General features: G+C 36.8%; 1 protein-coding gene across 8 annotated transcripts in view; it reads right to left on the reverse strand.

Moving 5' to 3' along the window:
* Positions 1 to 13116, reverse strand: part of PHF14 (PHD finger protein 14) — a 205140-nt gene that overhangs the window by 175751 nt on the left and 16273 nt on the right. For all 8 annotated transcript variants that reach the window (XR_014301283.1, XR_014301284.1, XM_082693323.1 and 5 more), the window contains one exon: positions 10417 to 10561. Coding sequence is in view for 6 of the 8 variants with exons in the window: in XM_082693323.1 (XP_082549449.1) it covers positions 10417 to 10561 (145 nt within the window). In the remaining 2 variants the exon portion in view is untranslated. The remainder of the gene's footprint in view (positions 1 to 10416; positions 10562 to 13116) is intronic.

Here is a 13116-nt window from a genome sequence, read left to right on the forward strand (position 1 = left end):
CTGTGCTGAAAAAAAATTTTTTTTAATTTTACTTATTTATTTGACAGAGAGAGAGAGAGAGATCACAAGTAGGTAGAGAGGCAGGCAGAGAGAGAGAGGGGGAAGCAGGCTCCCTGCTGAGCAGAGAGCCCAATGCAGGGCTTAATCCCAGGACCCTGAGATCATGACCTGAGCCGAAGACAGAGGCTTTAGCCCACTGAGCCACCCAGGTGCCCCTGAAAATACTTTTTACAAGAGTTATATTTTGTTTCCACAAATACAAAGTAATCTCTGCTTCAATAAGCTCATTTAATTTTTTTGTTTCAATTCAATTAGTCATCATTAGTTTCAGATGAAAAGTTAAATAATTCATCAGTTGCATGTAACACCCAATGCTCATCACATCACATGCCATCACCCAGGGCACCTGGGTGATTCAGTGGGTTAATTAAGCAGGCAGAGAGGCAAGCAGAGAGGCTTCCCTGTCTCTACCTGCCTGCCACTCTTCCTACTTGTGATCTCTGTCAAATAAATAAATAAATCTTAAAATAAATAAATAAATAAATAAATGCCAATCACCCAATTACCCCATCTCCCTATCTATCTCCCTTCCAGCAACCCTCAGTTTGTTTCCTAGAGTTAAGTGTCTCTCATGGTTTGTCTCCCTCTCTGATTACTTTCAATTTAGTTTTCCCTCCCTTCCCCTATGATCCTCTTCACTGCTTATATTGCACACAAGTGAAACCATATAACTGTCTTTCTCTGACTAGCTTAAAGGTTTATTTCACTCAGCATAATATCCTCCAGTTGCTCAATAACCTTATTTTAATGAACAGTAAAATAACACCAAAAAGTAAAGACATAAAAGGAGCCTTGAAAAAGTGATTTCTAAATGCAAAGAAAAGGTTGCATTAACAGACCACAAATGAATTTAATAGTACAAAATGTAGTACAAATCATAAACACCTTAAAATTTCTCAGAACTAAAAACCAGTAAGCTAAATACAATGTATTCAGAAATATATATTTTAGTGCAAGGATTAGCAACCTACTGTTTGCATATCAAAATGTTAGCTAGGATGCAACAGAAAGTTACTCAAATGAAAGGGCTGAACACTACCAGCAGAAAAGGAGGAGGAGAAGGGACAAAGGCAGGGAAGGAGTGTGTTTATTTTGCAGAATGGACAGTTCCAGCCAAGGAGACACCCAACTAGGTGTTTCCCTGATAGGAGTGTCTTGTCAGGTGTGTCTCACCTGACAGCTTCCTAGGAGAGCCAGTTTGAGCTAGGTTGGAGCTGAGGACCTGCACAAAAGCCCCCTGAATTATAAAGTTATCCTTAGCTCATTAGAATACTAAAATCTTCTCCAACGGGTAGAGAGGCTTCTGCCATTTTTTGAACATATAATGTATCCATGAGCATCTTGACATATTAAGCATAAATAACTGAACCAGAAGTACCTATATGAGTTCCCTGACCCCACCCCCAATACACTGAATAAAAGTTTCCTGTACTAACCCCATGGGAAATAGTACTATAAGAGCTATCTCCCTTTCCCTTACTTGTAACAAGAAAAAAATTCTGTTTTCAAACCCTCCTTGGGTTGTGCTCAGTTTGATATATCAATGAATGCCTTGAAATCAGTTACAAAAACGGAACATGCAACTGACTCACAAACCACCTAGATTTACCAATAAGGTATGATGCATTCAATACACCCACAGCACAGAATCTATAACTCACTTATAAAACATTATTCTTTGTTTTTATTTTACATGATTTCTTCCCCTATTATATAAAAACAGCAGACACTGTATCTGGTATATGCTTCACTTTCCTAGCACCAAATCTTACATTTAAATGTTTACAGAATCAAGGTAACAAAAGAAATTCATTTAAATAGCAGTTAATGTTTACATCAACACCATAGAGAAACTTGTGCATCTCTCTTCAATCCTCTCTAGGTGGTAAAAAGAGCAACACTAGAGAGACAGAAATGCTGATGGGATCTATGACTCAAAGAAAGTAAGAGGCAAGTCCCATGTGTGGGGGTGGGGCATTTAACACAAAAAAAGAACTTTCAATTATTTAGGTGGTTTATGCACATAATAGTAATTGCTATGGTCAACAGAAGGCAACTCTAAGAGGGACTCATGCATTAGAGCCCTTTGTCTCTTAGTCCTCAATTTAGAGAACTGTGGGATTCCCCAGTGATTCCATTAACACTTTCTCCAGCTTCATTAGACTCTGACTTTTAAGTTTCTACTTTTGTATCTCTGGGAACCTGATAAAGAATATCAATTGTGTTACTTGGACATACTGCTTATGGTAAAAGACCCCACTAGCAGACTGCATCTGAACTGAGAGTAACAATAAATGGGGATAGGTGGGGGAGAATGACACAGCCCAAAGATGGCTCCCAAATGACTGTGAGCTGCTTGCTGTAGGGACTACTACAAAGATTCACAAAAAGGAAGGCATGCTTTGATGAGGCTGCTTTGGTGGCAAGCTGTGATTTTGTTCTTCTATCCTTCTGAATGAACTGGTGCTAAATGTGCCCAATGATAATCCTGAAAATCTTTTAAGTTCAGCTACCCTGGTAAGCATTGCAGGGCTACCTCTTTGTATTATCAATGGAGCTAATGTTTTAATATGTGTATGAAACATCTTGGATCTTCTCAAAACATAGATTCAGATTCAGAAGGACATGGTCTGTGATTCAGTATTTCTGACAAGCTCCCAGGTTATATAGATGCTACTACTTAATGCTGTGGATCCATGGACCCTACTCTGAGTAGTAACACTTAAAAAAAAAAAAAATTACTGAAATAGGTAAGAGTGACATTTTAATTTAAATACTATGAGCTCTGGGGGCACCTGGGTAGTGCAGTCAGCTGAGCCTCCAACTCTTGGTTTTGGCTTGGGTCTTGTGATCTGAGTCCTGAGATGGAGCCTCTGGCGCCTTACATCAGGCTCCGCACTCAGTCCAGAGTTAGCTTGGGACCCTCTCTCCCTCTCCCACACCCCCTACTGCTCATGTGCATGCATGCTCACTCTCCCAAAACAGATGGATAAATCCTTTAAAAATAAGTAAATACTATGAGTTGTGGAACATTTTTTAAAACTTATTTATCTACTTACCACTTAAGATGCAGCAAGAGTTCAGTTATATAGGGATAAAGACCTTAAAAATTATAATAATTAAGCAGTCATGAAAGCTCTGATTGGGACAGTGAAGAACTGACACTTCTAAAAAGCTGCTGACCCCATTTTAGAGGGAAAAAAAAGAAAACTAAAAATTAAAGAGGACTAAGAAAATGGTACACCTCAAAAAAGACAGAAGAACAAAAAATCTAAATTATTTGGACCAAGTCACATGTCACTGCTTATTTTTTCAAACCAAGCTTTAATTAACATGGGCTTGCAACTATGTGATAACCCACAAAAGGACCAAAAAATATATATACTGATCAGTCTGCACGTTGCTATGCTAAGAATTACCATCATTACTCTTCCCCAGAGGAGAAAATTAACCATCTAACCAATGAATATTAAGCAGGGTTTTTTTGTTTTGTTTTTACTTTTGTTTTTCTATTAGTAGACTCAACTGATCTAAAGCTAATGGAAGATGAAAAATTCTTCATAGATCTATTAATCAATATAATTTCTTGCTGCTACTACCCAAGTATTGCCCCAAAAAACTTAAATAGGAGTATTTCCATACCAAAACTACCCCTTCTCAAACATATTACTCAGTGATATCTGGTAAAGGAATCTTTTTAGAATAGCCAGATAAAAATAACCTACAGGAAATTAAGTTAAAAAGGAAAAATGTATTTATGTAATGCATTTATGAAAAATACATTAATGTTTATTAACACTTCAGGTGCCTGGGGTGGCTCAGTCTGTTAAGTGTCTGCCTTCAGCTTAGGTCATGATCTCTGGGTCCTGGGATGGAGCCAGAGTCAGGCTCCCTGCTCAGCAGGGAGTCTGCTTCTCCCTCTCCCTTTGCCCCTCCTCCCCACTAGTACACAGAAGCACACAGTGGCTTGAGGTCTCAAATAAGTAAAATCTTTAAAAAAAAAAAAATAACACTTCTCCCCAAAACACAACAGATATTAAAACTCACCAAAACTAGGAATTTTTCAAGCTACTAGTTCTAACTCTACTAGGAAACCAAGAAAAAAGAGAATTATATAATCACAATTACACAACAGAAACTCCAAGATTAACAAAAGAAATGGGATATTATGCTAGAGGGGAAAAGCTGTAACATAATTTTTTTTAAAACTCTCAAGATTTATGTTTTACTTTTGATTTATACTTCTGCACTTTAAATTTATCTGAAGTTCACAGAATTCACAATACTACCAACAAAGCAATTATACCACAACATAAAGATTTATCTAAAGATGTAGAAAACTGTTCTATTTCACCACCTAGTTTTCCTTATTTATTCATTCCACATATTAGCTGCCTCTCAAAAACCTTACAAAGCTTCACACTCAAGAACATTAATTTTCCTTTCCTGTCTTCCCTTTTTCCTTCTCCCATAACAGAAATTCTAATGAGTCAGTCTTCGAAGAAAAACGAGCAATCATTAGCAAATGCTCAAAAACATTCGGAACTTAAACTGCCATCAGAGCCAGTTAAATGAATTATACAAGAAAATATGATACACGACTTTACAGACACAACTTGGTTCTGACTTAAGTGGAATTACCACTCAGCTTGATCATCTTATTTGTCTACCTTGACTCAGAAAGACTTTCTGGCTGTTTCTAAAAAATCAGAGCTACCTTAGAAATAAGGTAGATTTGCCATTACTGAGGATATTCACCTGAAGCATAGGTCCCATGTGAACAATGAATCTTCTGGGAGAGAACTCGTACTAAGAATCCAAGGTGCACAAGCCTGAATCAAAGACAACAGAACCCAAGAAGAAGGTTCACTCTGAATTGTACATGTCACTTGTTCCTGGTGGACTCAGGGCTGAGTTTTAAAGGCAGGCATTTAGAAAAGTAATTCCTTTACTACTAAAGCTGTGAGACCACAAGGCCTAAGCAGCCTGAGCACCAACACCAGGAGACGACATCCTCAAAATAGATAGGGAATTCTACATTCAAGTACCTTCGGAGAAAATGTAACTGACAAAAATGAGTAAGTGGTTTGGGAAAGGACAGTGGTAAAAAAGAAACTGTAGGCTTTACCAGCAGGGGGAAGCCCTATTCAACTCTAGCAGAAGCCCTCAGGAAAAACTACTGTTGCCAGCACTTCAAGAGAAGTTTCAAATCCAAAATGTATAAAATAAAATCTCCCCGTTTTTAAATATTAGGAACCAATTCAGTTCCTTAAAACCACTGTGTTGGCCTTCAAAAACACATGCATGGTCAAAGCGATGACCTATAAAGTAGAGATAATGCTTTCAGCATGACAAGTCAACATTAATAGTTCTGTTCATGCCTGCAAATCACACCAGCAATGACATTTATGGATATAAGCAGTGGTAACATATTTGTGACCAACAGTGGTGATGAATACAACACACACATCAGCAGCACAGCAGCTGCTTTTCATGTTTACCTCTTCTGCACCTGCTCTGAGGAATCTGAACCATGCCTAGAAAAAACAAAACAAAACAAAACAAAAATAAAACCACCCCAAACATATACACAACCATTTTGACTCGTCTGTTTAATTCATTATCACTAATCACAAGTGGTCCTTTATAGCTGTCAGTAAAACATATGTATGTTTTACACACACACACACACACACACACACACACACACATGCATACAGTGTTATGCCAATTATTTCCCTAATTCACTTCATTCTCCCAAATAACTATTTTATACCAACCTCTGTTCCCAAACCTCCCAACATCTATCTCCCCCATCTCCACTCTGCTAATGACTTTCCTTCCCATTTCACCAGGAAAACAAGAAGCATTCAAAAATAAGTTGCACATGCTCTGACCACTACATCTAACAACCTACCTACATCTGTATCCATATATCCTTTCCCCTCTGCTTACTACGGCTACTCATATTTACTCAATCTCTTCACTTTATGCTGGATCCCATCCCCTCTAGTCTTGTATTCAAAGCCCTAGCTCCAGCAACTGCTTCCTTTTCTCTCCTGACATCAATTGTCCACTCTCTTTCCACTGATCACCCCCCATGTTAGTACTATACTAACATGCTATGTAATCTCTGTATCTGTGATAGGCAGCCTCTAAGATGGTCCCCAATGATCAGTGCTCCTTGTATTAATCATCTTAGAATGTGCCCTCCTACATTTAAGTAGGATTGTTCTGTGTGAAGAATGTGCAGAAATTATAGTATATATTTCCAAATTAAGTTGTAAAACACACTAGCTCTCTCATATGACTGCTTCTAACCCTTTCTCTCTCTGATCACTCATTCTGAAGCCAACTGTCCTGTCATGAGAACACCGAGGCCCACATGGTGAGGAACTCAGATCTCCAGCCAAGAGCCACCAAGTAACAGAAGCCTATCTATAACTACATAAACAAGCTGGGAAGCAGATCCTCTAGCTCCAGTGAAGTCTTGCAATGACTCTAGTTCAGGCTAACAGCTTTGACTGGAGCTTCATGAGAGACCCTAAGACAGAATCACCCAACTAACAGTTCCAGCAGATGCCTGACCATTAGAAACTGTGTGAAGTAAAAATGTTTGTTGTTTTAAACTGATACATTGTGGGATAGTTTGTTATACAGTAAAAGATAACTAAAAGCATCTAAAATAAGAAGAAAAAAACCCTTCCTCAACTCCACATCCCTGTAGCTAAGGCCCCATCTTGCTGCCTCCGTTTATATAAAAATTCATTGTAGGGATTGCATTTAGTCACTATCTTCACTTTCCTTCTTCTATTCCTACCTGAACTCTCTTGAAATAAGAAATGACATTCATGTTACTAAGTTCAATGGTAAACTCTCCATTGTAATGGTGTTTTGTTCTGCTTGAGAATATTCATTTCGCTACAGAAAAACAAAATGAGACAGGTGAAACGTACATGTACAGATAAAAAGCAGGTATGTATTAAACATGGACAGAAAAAAAGACCAAGACCAAGAAACATTTAACATTCTTGAAGCACCTAGTTACTACATATACAGAAGACACAGAAGAATCAGAATATACTAAATGTACATGAGACACGAAGAACACAATATTCATGAGGTCTCAGTATGGCCACCCATCAGTTATACCTATTCTGGCTCCATGTGTCCACAGCCCAAGAAACATAAAACCCATAACTATTCTGTAGGTTAACTGGAGAACTAAAGCATACTTGTCTCTGGATCTGTCCAAGAGTGTGTGTGCTTGGCCCAGGGTGGTGCCCATGTGGGCTCTGGTCCTCAGAACCATATTCCCAGCTGTGAAGGCTGAAAAGGCAGAGAGAGGTAGGACATACAATACAAACTCTGTGTACCCCAGGATTCAGGTGATCCTTCCACCAACTTGTACTCTATCATAAGCATGTTAACTAATTTCGTATTTTTCCCCTTGCTTTTTTCCATGTATTTTACATTTATTTAATAAACCATGTAATTAAAGCATCTTGTCCATGAACCTCTTTCCCTATAACTTTTGGGATGGCTTGCCTGGTAGTGTACTTGGGAGTCTACCGCTGCATTAGGATAAGTGGCCACATGACATAGGTCTTTATCTGACTCAAGAAACAAAATTTGACAGTTACTCACTTTCTCTGTTTGAAACATTTTCCTTACTTAGCCTCTGGGTCATTACTCCTGGTTCTCCTCCTGTCCCACTGGCAATGTGATTCCCATCTCCTCTGAAGTGCTAGAACCACTTTACTACTCCCTAGATAGTATATCCAATTTCACAGCTTTATATAACATCTACAGGCTGATGAGTCCCAAATTTTTATCTCTAGTCCCAACATTTTACCTAAACTCCAGACAATTTAAAAAAACCAAAAGTTTACTATCTCAAAACGTTTTCCTCTCTTGCGTCATTGCAATGGTCTCTCTGAAATGATTTCCCTGATTCCCAACTTGGACCCACTTCAGTCTACTTCCAACCCAGAAATCAGAGTGATCCTTCCCAAACATAAATCCAATCATATTAATCTGCTGCCCAAAACTCATAAGTCTTACCACATCCGTCAGAATCAAATCTAAAATCTATGACCTGCAAGGCCTACCTGGCTTGCTCTCATCTTTACCCCCACCACTCACCAGCTTGCTCACTTAATTCCTGCCATGACATAAACACTCAAACTGTGTTCCCACTTCAAGATCTTTACACTTCCTACTCCTTCTTCTTAGGATGCTCTTTCCCCAAAGAGTTGCATGACTTGCTTCCTAACATCCTTCAGGTCACTGCTCAATATCACTTTATTAGAGGGGATTTTCCTCTTCATCTCGCATAAATACAAACTTCCACCTGTCCACTCCTCCCTGCAAATCCACAGCATTTCCAATACTCTTTGTCCTGCTTTATTTTTCTTCATAGTTCAGACTATCACCTGATATGTATGTATGTATATGTATGTAAACATACATATATAAAATTATTCATAATTTATTTTATATAAGTTATTTATTGTCTTATTTTTTTCATTGCCTGTCTTACTAGATATGAACCTCCATGAGGTCACCAATTACTATATTGTTTATTTTACTTTATTTTACTTTACTTGTCTAAAATCTACAGAAAGCCTAGCATATAGAAGGTACTCAACAAATATTACTGAAAAGACTAAGTGAATGAGTAACAACAATAGGAGACATTTCCATTGTGAGCCTTAGCAGCAAGGAATGGCAGCTTTATATGAAGGCAAGAAGGTACTGGCTAAAGAATCATAGGCCCTGCAAGTCCCATAAGCCCAGCAGACTCCAAGAATTATTGAGAGAAGGGCTGTAATACCAAAAGAGCAGGTAAGGACAAGGCCATAGAAAAACTCTTCTGTGGTAATCACGGCCCTGCAGGAAAAAATTAACTGACAAGAAGAAATAATTTTACCACAAAGAAACCTGGAAGATACCCTCTCAACCAAGTGATAAAAGTAACATCACCAACGATGGGAAAAGTAAGTACTATATGCTTCTTAATATGACAAACTGAAAACACAACATAACTTCTACGGCATTTCTGCCAAAAGCATGTCACCTGAGGGGCGCCTGGGTGGCTCAGTGGGTTAAAGCCTCTGCCTTCGGCTCAGGTCATGATCCCGGGGTCCTGGGATTAAGCCCTGTGGCGGGTTCTCTGTTCAGCAGGGAGCCTGCTTCCCTTCCTCTCTCTCTCTGCCTGCCCCTCTGCCTACTTGTGATCTCTGTTGTCAAATAAATAAATAAATTCTTAAAAAAAAAAAAAAAAAGCGCATATCACCTGAATCTAACCATGAGGAAAAAAAAAAAAAGATAAAATTAGTATTAAGGACATTCTGCAAATGAACTGGCCTGTATTCTTCAAAAACGTCAATGGCATGAATCACAAGGTCTCAAGAAACGTTCCAGATTAAAGGTAACCAAATAAGACATAATGACTGAATGTAATGCTGGATTTTATTTTGCTAGAACAGACATTACAGGGATGATTAGTAAAACTGAACACAGTCAGTAGGTTAGATAGAACTCAATCAATGCTAAGTTCCTGACTTTGATAATTATATGATTATGTAAGAAAAAGCCCTTGTTAATACACACTGAGGTATTTAGTAGTAGAGGGGGATGCTATGTCTACAGTTTATTCTCATAGAGTTGAAAACAAAATTGTTCTATCAGAGAATATAAAACAGTAAAATGTTACCATATGGGAAATCTGAGTGAAGAGTATACAGAAATTCTTTGTAATACTCTTAAACGTTTTCTGTAAGTCAGAAATTATGTCAAAATGAAAAAAAATTAAGTAAAAAAACAAGCAAAAAAAATAACAAAAAAGATTCAAAAATAGCTGGAAAAATATTTTCCATATATTATAGTAGCTTCTATTTCAGATTTTAAAAGATAATCTCTCCACACAAGTTTAAAATTAAAAATTATAACCGTGAAACAAAAACTATATATTAGATTCAGAATATAATTTTTTAAAGAACATATTCTACCATACTAACATACTACATTTTTTCCTATATCTAAATTTCATTTAAAAACTAGAAACAAATGCCAGGAAGAAAACTATCATAACACCTTCAAAGAAATACTGTGATTTCCATGTAATAGCATTTCTATTTCAGTTATTTAAAAAACACATGTTAAATTAACATAATCCAAAAAATAATACCCATGATACTTTGAGGATTCAATATGTCCTACTTCAACTGAAAAGCCACGAAGTACTACACAAAAACCTTAAAACAGTACAAATGCAAAAGAGCTGATTTTACTTATTTTAATGCATTTTCAATTAGCTGTTTCAAAAAAGGAGACAAAACAAAGCAAAATTACCTTCATGGACTGTAATGCCACAATTGTCACACTGAATTATTTCATCAGCATCCTCGCTATTATCTCCAAGACAAACACAGCAAATCAGAATGTGGTCCATTTTTTGAGAACTCCAGTTTTGACTCTTCTCAAGAATCAGCGAGTCCTAATATTAAAACATATCAGAAATCACATGATTAAATTAAAAAGACAATTTTAATAACTATCATTCTCAAAGTTATTTTATGCATTTCTAAAATTATGCTGCATTCTCCATTGTTTTAGTAATTTAGTTTGAAATTTAATAATTCCAAAACATTTGAAAAGTCTATTTATCAAATGGCCCTCTAAGCACCCTTTAATTTTTTATTTTCCCTGCAAGTCCCATATTCCCCTCTTTAAAAAATGAAAGAGCAAGCTTGCAACTAACAACTCTTCATCTGCTTTACCATTCTGGATTAAAGTAAGACATGGTTCCTACACTTTGGAAGCTTATAATCCTGCCTTAAGGGAGACAAGACACACACATATCAAACAGGAGAAAATCAATCCAAGATAACATATAAGCAAATATGTATGGGATGGTATATTTACATACTGGCATAATTACAGACTCTATACTCTTTAACTGCTGAGGAATTCAGAAGTTTTAGAGTCATCAAACTACTGGATGATCGATTCAAGAGAGCCTATATAGGCATTTCTGTATATACAGGCACAGAAAGCCATCTAAAAAAGGATCCAGGTTGTCTAGTTGATAAAGCATGATGTACTCTATTAAGTTTGTGTCAAGAAATAACTAGTATAGGGACGCCTGGGTGGCTCAGTTGGTTAAGCAGCTGCCTTCAGCTCAGGTCATGATCCCAGCATCCTGGGATCGAGTCCCACATCAGGCTCCTTGATTGGCAGGGATCCTGCTTCTCCCTCTGCCTCTGCCTGCCACTCTGTCTGCCTGTGCTCGCTCTAGCTCCAAATCTTAAAAAAAAAAAAAAAAAGAAAAAAGAAATATCTAGTATAGGGTGCCTGGGTGACTCAGTAGGTTGAGCGTCTGCCTTCAGCTCAGGCCATGATTCCAGGGAGAGCCTCTTTCTCCCTGTGCCTCGCCCTCTCATGAATAAATAAAATCTTAAAAAAAAATTAGTATAAACTGATAATAAGATACTGACTAATAATATAAAAGGAGAAACGAAAATATAATATAAAGATAAAATTTCAAGAAGGGAAAGAGGTTTGCTTTGTTTAATTTAAACTGCATTACAGATTTAAACTTTAAATGGTTAACAATGATACTTATCAGATTGGACACTATACAAGATAGCACTTGAGTCTGTATTTTCATTTAAGAACCTAACCACTTTTTCTTATATTTTTGTATTCTTTTAAACAGACTAGTATCTCTAGGTAACATTTAAAGTCATCATTTCATAGCAATCTATAAATGACATTTGAATGACCCCTGAACATCCCATCAATAACATTTTTTTCAATTCTGTGTTATACACCTAAACTTGCAGCTGATCTATAAAACAAACAGAAAAAATGCAAATCAGAAAAAAAAGCAAAGTCAAATAGGAGACAGCATCCATGCTCTAGAGAATCCTAATACTTTAAAATTGTATATTTCGGGTTTGTTTTGTTTTGTTTTTGTTTTTTTGCTCCTCTTTGTTATGAAACCATAGTGGTTTGGGGCTTTGGATATGAGTACCAAAAAAGGTAAAAACTTCCTAAGAAGAAAACTCATGTTTTATAGTACTTTGGTACATTGAACAAAACAAAAATCTACCCAAATGTTCACCCTACTGGCTATGCTTCAAATATAAGAGCATTTGACTTAAAGTCTAATGTTCTGCGTTTCATTCTCAGTTCTCATTTAATAACTCCTGAACCTCGAAGCTACAGTTTTCTCATCTGTAAAATGGGATGGCAAAAGTAATACCTACCTGCTGAGATTGTTGTGAAGATTAAGATAATTGTATGGTAAAAATGTTCCTGAGATATACTAGGTACTCAATAATTATGTTCATTTCCATTCCCCTTTCCTAATTCTTGTAGGTGGTTCAAGAAGAGGAATATGAACTGACCATTTATTATACTGAGGAATCTTCCTTGGAATCCCTCCAAAAGTTGTAACCCTCAGTTAGTACTGCTATTTTAAATATCTTCCCATGGCAAGTCCAAAAAGACTTTTTCCCCAAAATACCATATCTAGGTTAAAAATCACAAACTAGAAAATAATCTAGCCAACAACCTGAGATTGATGACTGACAGGCTACTCGTGTAAAATGGGTTCTACCTATGCTTTTCTGGTGGAATTACAACTAATGAGCATTTGAAAAAAGGTTTATCCATGTGGGGAACAAGTAAATTTCTATGGATCAGAAAAACAAGCATTAATAGGTAGCTGTAATTCCATTATTTTCCTGTTCTTCCATTTTCTTCAGAAAAAAATGTCTAGATTGTATATTTATACCAATTTCACTCTACACATACTATCATTTAGAGGCAGAGAAAACAAAATCAATTGGTATTTCTGGGAGACACATCATTTGAGATTCTTACCAGAAATGTAATGCAGAGAGAGAGAAATTGGGGGGAACTAGAGCCCTACCAAATGACTGACAGATAATGCTTCTAGTGGGAAAATCTTGGTAACACATTTTCTTTGTACCAAAGTTTTTACCAAAAAAAATATATATATATTATTTGAAAATTTGGTTTTCA

This window comes from Mustela nivalis, assembly GCF_964662115.1.
Source record: "Mustela nivalis genome assembly, chromosome: 12".
NCBI classification, from domain to species: domain Eukaryota; kingdom Metazoa; phylum Chordata; class Mammalia; order Carnivora; family Mustelidae; genus Mustela; species Mustela nivalis.